This window comes from Populus euphratica, unplaced genomic scaffold (genome assembly GCF_000495115.2).
Source record: "Populus euphratica unplaced genomic scaffold, PopEup_1.0 scaffold1470.1, whole genome shotgun sequence".
In the NCBI taxonomy this organism is placed as follows: Eukaryota; Viridiplantae; Streptophyta; class Magnoliopsida; order Malpighiales; family Salicaceae; genus Populus; species Populus euphratica.
The window spans coordinates 13,688-19,489 of NW_011501318.1; the positions used below are offsets into that span (position 1 = coordinate 13,688).

Below are 5,802 nucleotides of genomic sequence, written 5' to 3' on the forward strand. Positions count from 1 at the left end.
ATGGGTGACATGTTATTTTTAAGATGCCAATCTGATAAAGTAGGAAAACAACTGAAATGGGTAACAAATCTGAAACCAAATCATATTGAATGTGTAGTTCAGAATTTATCAAGATCCGGTTCCTGAAGGATTAGTTAAGGAGTCCTTGATAGGATATCGCATGTGTAGTTTAGAGTTCATCCTTGGGGGAAGATCTGGCTCCTGAAGGATTAGTTGAGGAGTTCTTGATGGGATACGAAGCCTCCATTGCAATACCACAGAGTCCCTCTTTGTCAGAGATGCCACGCTGCATCCTGATGTAACCTTTCTCTCCCCATTCAGGTCCCCAGGAATTTCTCACGACCCAGTACTTAGTTCCATCAAGAGTTGTTCCATAGCCCACAATTGCCACTCCATGATCCAGCTCAGTTCCGCATTCTCCAGTAAATACACCCTGCATTTCACATTAACTTTGTAAATTTATTAACTCATCTAAAATAAGCATGTAAATATTTTGTTTTAAATGCTAATCGTTTGTCCGACTACACAAATGAACATGCCAATTTATCATCTTCGCACAGTGGGAATGCTTGCATGGAATTGAAATTAACAAAGTATTTCTGTGACTTTCTGAAATTCACCTCCGAGTAGAACTGGAAATCTGAACCCCCAGCATCTATGGCCACCGATATTGGTTGGTTTGCAGCAGCTTTCAGCAATGCATCCTCATCATTTTCAGGAACTTTCTCATACCCATCAATAGACACTACCGGCTTGTTTACCTGTGAAAACAAGAGTTTTACTTTTATTTTGTGCCGATCATAATTTAGTTCAATGTGACTGTAATATGAAATAAAACCTTTTCAACATCACAAGTTCCATCTTCAGCTTGATAAAGATAATTAGACTCTGTTGTTACACCTCCCTTTTTCTTAATGAACTCAAAAGCATATTCCATTAGCCCTCCATTACATCCTTGATTTTCTGTAGTGTCACAATCCACCAACTCTTGTTCAGACAACGATACTAGCTTATTTGTCTTAATATAATTGATACCCTCAACTGCAACGATGGTCGAAAATGCCCAGCAACTTCCTGTACCACATTGAAAAGGATTTAAGGATTAAACTGCAAGCAAGAAAGGATCAAAATAAGCATTGCTGTTTTATAATAGTTCTATGCTCAAATGTAGCCTTTCTTTCTACTTAATCAAATATATTTTTTGTTCCTTTGTACATTGGTGCTGGATGCATGAACGAATTATAAAATAGAAACAAATAAGGTGAACCTTCACTATAAGAAATAGAAAATGAACCTTACCACATTGACCCTGGTCCTTAACGGCAGTCACAGCACCCTTCTTCCTCCAGTCAACAGATGATGGGACTTTGTCAACCTTCTCATACATGAAGCTCCCATTTCCTCGAGTTGTCGTCCCACAAAACATCCTATGACGTTTAACCTTCGAGCCAGCGTAAACAGACCTAAATTCGTGGTTAGTCATGTCTGCAAACTTGTTCAACTTCAACTTATAGGGCTTATCCATCTTGTTAGTTTTGTGGACATGTATGACATTTTCCTTGAACACATTGAAAAGCTTGTGTTTCTCATCAAGACTTGTAGAAACAGTGTGGTGACTCCTCCACCTCTCATATAAATCCCACAAACTTTCCTCAGATTCCAAATCCTTTCCATGAAAATCCAAACTTTCAGTGATTCCTAAAACCAAAGCTAAAGAAAGAGCAACAGGTAAGAATTTCTTCATTTCCATTTGCTAGACTAGAACTCAACACAACATGGGGTATAAGAAACTACTATTGATTGCTCTATATAGAGAAATGAAACAATAGTGGAAGATATTTAGATCAAATTGTAGAATAGAACAAAGGATAATAAATAAAGAAGTTACAAGTTTCTTATGGGCATCAACTCTGTATGCATATAAAGGAGGATATGGTGATAGTGTTCTTATAAAAATGGAGAACAAACTTCGTGTACACTTGGAGTGATTTCAGATATACAAGCAAGTACACATATAAACAAAGTCTAGTTCAATTCCCATGGAGGAAAAGGGAAGGATACAAGTCGTGCAGTTAACATTGAGAACTTCTGGGCATAGGGCATTTTACAGGATGATCCTTGCATGCAAAACACGCTATTGCACAATATTAATTAAAAAAGAGAGCCAAAAGATAGGCGGTGACGACTGATTAATAAAAATGGTTGCGTCCATAGAAGCTTTTGATCGAGCCACGATAGTTTTGCAAATTGGAATAAAGTTGCTTGCAACTGCTTTGGCTTGAACTGAATCTACTCATAAAAATCTTTGAAATGGTTTCGTTTTAAGAGGAGAAAGAGACTGGAAAAACTCTCAAGGCATTGAGTGAATTCTGCAAGTAATTCTATTTTCAGATCATGAAACATGAGAATCTCCAGATTATGGTATGGAGCCACGTTCTTTGCATATGTGTGCCCACAGGCCACTGCCAAACTTTCCCATAAATTGAGCTTAAAAGAGCGTTGAATGAAAAGTTGATTTATTACCACCTGCTCCACCATGCAAAACTACACTTTAAGCTTTTCTTTTTCCCTTTTTCTGTTTTTTGGGATTATTTGAAGGGCCAATTATCCCCAGGTAGGTGGATGATGTGTAGCGGCAAGACATAATGAATGGCAAAGTCCAAATTCTATAAATTGGAATTAACTACATTTGTGGGCAAGGTATTGCTTGTATGACTTTTCTAGCGTAGTGTGCAGGTGACTTATCCCTTTACAACACAAAACACACACAAAATAGAGGGAGAGAGAAATCACTTGCACGGTTATAGAACATCCATGAAAGAGAGCGAGTCCAGCTTAGCTGTACAGTTTCAGAATTTTTCAAAAAACTAGTGATCTCCCTTCTTGAATGATTTTGATCTACTACTATTACTTACGAACTACAAGACGGTCATGATTTTCTGCAAGACTTAAAGGGATTCCGTGCATTGATCTTCAAAGAAATTATTGTAGGCATAAACTCTAGCTCATATTAAGACTTCATTAGATAACAAGAAGATCAAGCCTCAACCTACACGGTGGGCATGAGAAACATACTTTCAAGACCAATGTGGTTTTGTTACTACAAACAGTCGAGAAGATGATTGCAGAACGCAGGACCAACTACAGAATGTAGAACAACGAGAGTACCAATTATCATCCATCTAATATTACGGAAGATCTATAAGCTACATGATCAACAACGGAGATACAGCAGTTCATTGAATCAATTTGACATTGCAGAATCATCTTAAAACAGTGGCCGTGCTGTTTTTAGCATACCATATCTACCACACCTCAACTCATATTGCCCCTTGAAGATTTTAACCCCCAACCAAGTCCATCTGTTAAAGCTCAAGAACTTCATGTTCAGGAATTCAGTAATAGCAATTGCAGGTAAAAGAATTTTAGATAAGATGAAGCTGAAATCACATCAAGCCATCTAGGAAATGGAACGCCCATGTTCCTCTTTTGTCTTTAGAGCCAAAGAATGCTGAAGAGGGTTTATTAATGAATAACTCTTCATGTATGATCAATTACGGCATGTAACTCTTTCAATAATTGTAGTTATTGCTTCAATAAACATTAAACAATTTTGATATGTCATCCGTCAGGAATGAAGAATAACCAAGCTAATTTGCCAATTCCTTTGTTTTCAGTGACACTGTTTTGTAAAGACACAGACCAACCATGCAAGTAGCTCATACAAGAGCATCCTTTCCTTTAGCTTGCTGCAATGGCTCTTCTTTGACCCTCTTGATCTCCATCTCATTTTCGAGTCTTTCTTGCTGAAATAATGAAAGAAAACCCAATTGATGGTGAGATATTTACACATAAAAACTGAAAATCCAAACATGAATTGATAGAACAAAAGGTATAAAAGACAAGCTCCCTAAAGTAAGAAGAAGATGAATTAAAATTGTTCTTGAACGGCCAAACAGGAGATTTTTCTAACTCTGTATATTACTCTTCATGCTTTGCATGCATACTTTCAATTAAAATGCAGTCTCCTTACACTGCTATCTACAATACACAAAATTGCCATTCCTTCTCCAAACAATGAAATCGACTCAAAACTATTTTAAAACCACTATATTTGTGTTCCGAAACAAGTGTAGCCTTTTCGCTGCCAAAATTAGCTGCAGGACATGAGTTTTCTGCGAAAACCAGCCATATCAATGATGTAGTAAATTCCCATGTCTGCTTGGGCCTGTTTGGGGTCGGGTACAGCCTATTTTTTATTGAAATTAAAAAAATTAATTTAAATTATTTTTTAAATATTTTTAAATTATTTTAATATACTGATATCAAAAATAAATTTTAAAAAATAAAAAATATTATTTTAATATATTTTCAAAAAAAAAAAACTTCACCTTATCAAATAACCTTCTCAAATAAAAAGTTGTTTGAAATTGTTAACTTATGGTTTATTCATTATCCTAGTAGTCTAGTGTGGTTGATATGAACTAAAAAAAAAAAAAGTGGATTTGAAATTTCTTTTTTGGAAGTTAACTCATATTTTAATTAAATTGATAAAATAAATTTTGAATTGACCTTTTTAGGTCAAACCTAAGTTAGGGAAGGATTAGCCGGGCCTAATATCAATGCATTGAAATTGTAAATTAGTGTTTACTAATTTACTGCCTGTGTTATATTATGACTTATACTAAAATAAAATTAAATGCAAAAAAGTATTCTAGTTGGTGATAATTTTTTAATATTATTTTCTAATTTAGTTTAATAAATCAAACTTGAAAGTTTTTTACTCGAGTTCTTATTCAGTTCAGCTTTTCAATTAAATTATATAAAAAAAATTATGTAATTTAATCCATCTAATAAATCTAAAAATAAATAAATAAAATTAAATGATAAAATATTAACATACAAAACAGACTAAACATGCATGTTTAAAGAAAATATGGAGGACTATTAAAAAAAAAGTTTTTGACTTAAAAAAGAAGAAGAAGAAGTTGGTCTTTTTTTAACCTTCAAGCAATGATTTATTAGGCTAATTTTAGTTAATCAAATTAATTTGTTAAATTTATAATGAGTTGTGGATTTTAATAAGTTTAATAAGATTTTTTTTATTTTAATTATATAATATTAAATAAATATTAATATTAAATTAATTAAATAATAAATAATAAAATTAAAAAAATTATTTAAACTCAATCTTAAAGGTTTTTGAAAGAAGGTTAGGCTATGCGGATGGACCTTAATTACCCTTTAAAAAGCGAGTTATTTTCATATTCTTGCCTCATTTTTTTTCTCTTAACAAAAATATCTAATAAACACTATAAAAATCTTTATAAACCATATAATACTATCAAATACTCCCATATCATCCACAAAAAACAAAATCAACTGAACCCAAAAAATCAAAATAAAACTCATTATTTTTTTTCCAAACATGTTTATGAATAAAACATACCATCATTAAATTATCCCCGTTAAATATAACTTATTAATACTAAATTTAATGATTTTATTGTCAATATTATGACAGCCAATTATTTGTTTTCTCCCATTGTTTCCAATAACTTTCTCTTTCTTTTTTTAAACCAGAAATTAAAAAATAGATAAAATAAAACTTTAAATCAAAATAAAAAATTAATTTCGAATTTAATAATATATAATTAATCAGTAAAAAAATACAATTGGAAAACAAAATCATCAATGACCGACCTTAAGCTTCTTCTTAGTTTCTGGTAATTGGGATTAGTTTTGGAGCCTTTTCCAAATGATTTAGACAAGATTTTAAGAACGACCTTCAAGAAAATTGTT

The 5,802-nt window shown here is 32.8% G+C and overlaps 1 protein-coding gene across 1 annotated transcript; it reads right to left on the minus strand.

The window, feature by feature from the left end:
* On the minus strand, positions 1–1,852 carry LOC105117656 (vignain-like). Its single transcript, XM_011015388.1, has 4 exons — positions 1,300–1,852; positions 839–1,074; positions 621–761; positions 1–433 (listed from the first exon to the last, which is right to left on the minus strand). Exons 1-4 carry the CDS (start codon positions 1,748–1,750, stop codon positions 170–172), a joined length of 1,092 nt encoding a protein of 363 aa, XP_011013690.1. The 5' UTR covers positions 1,751–1,852; the 3' UTR covers positions 1–169.
* Between the last annotated feature and the right edge of the window lie 3,950 nt (positions 1,853–5,802).

What these genes read in the sequence shown, in the direction of transcription:
- LOC105117656 (XM_011015388.1), bottom strand. Translation starts at nt 1,750, where the DNA reads ATGGAAATGAAGAAATTCTTACCTGTTGCTCTTTCTTTAGCTTTGGTT. An exon ending in GAACTTGTGATGTTGAAAAG is followed by an intron (nt 762 to 838) that starts GTTTTATTTCAT and finishes TTGTTTTCACAG; the next exon opens with GTAAACAAGCCGGTAGTGTC. An exon ending in ATTTCCAGTTCTACTCGGAG is followed by an intron (nt 434 to 620) that starts GTGAATTTCAGA and finishes TGTGAAATGCAG; the next exon opens with GGTGTATTTACTGGAGAATG.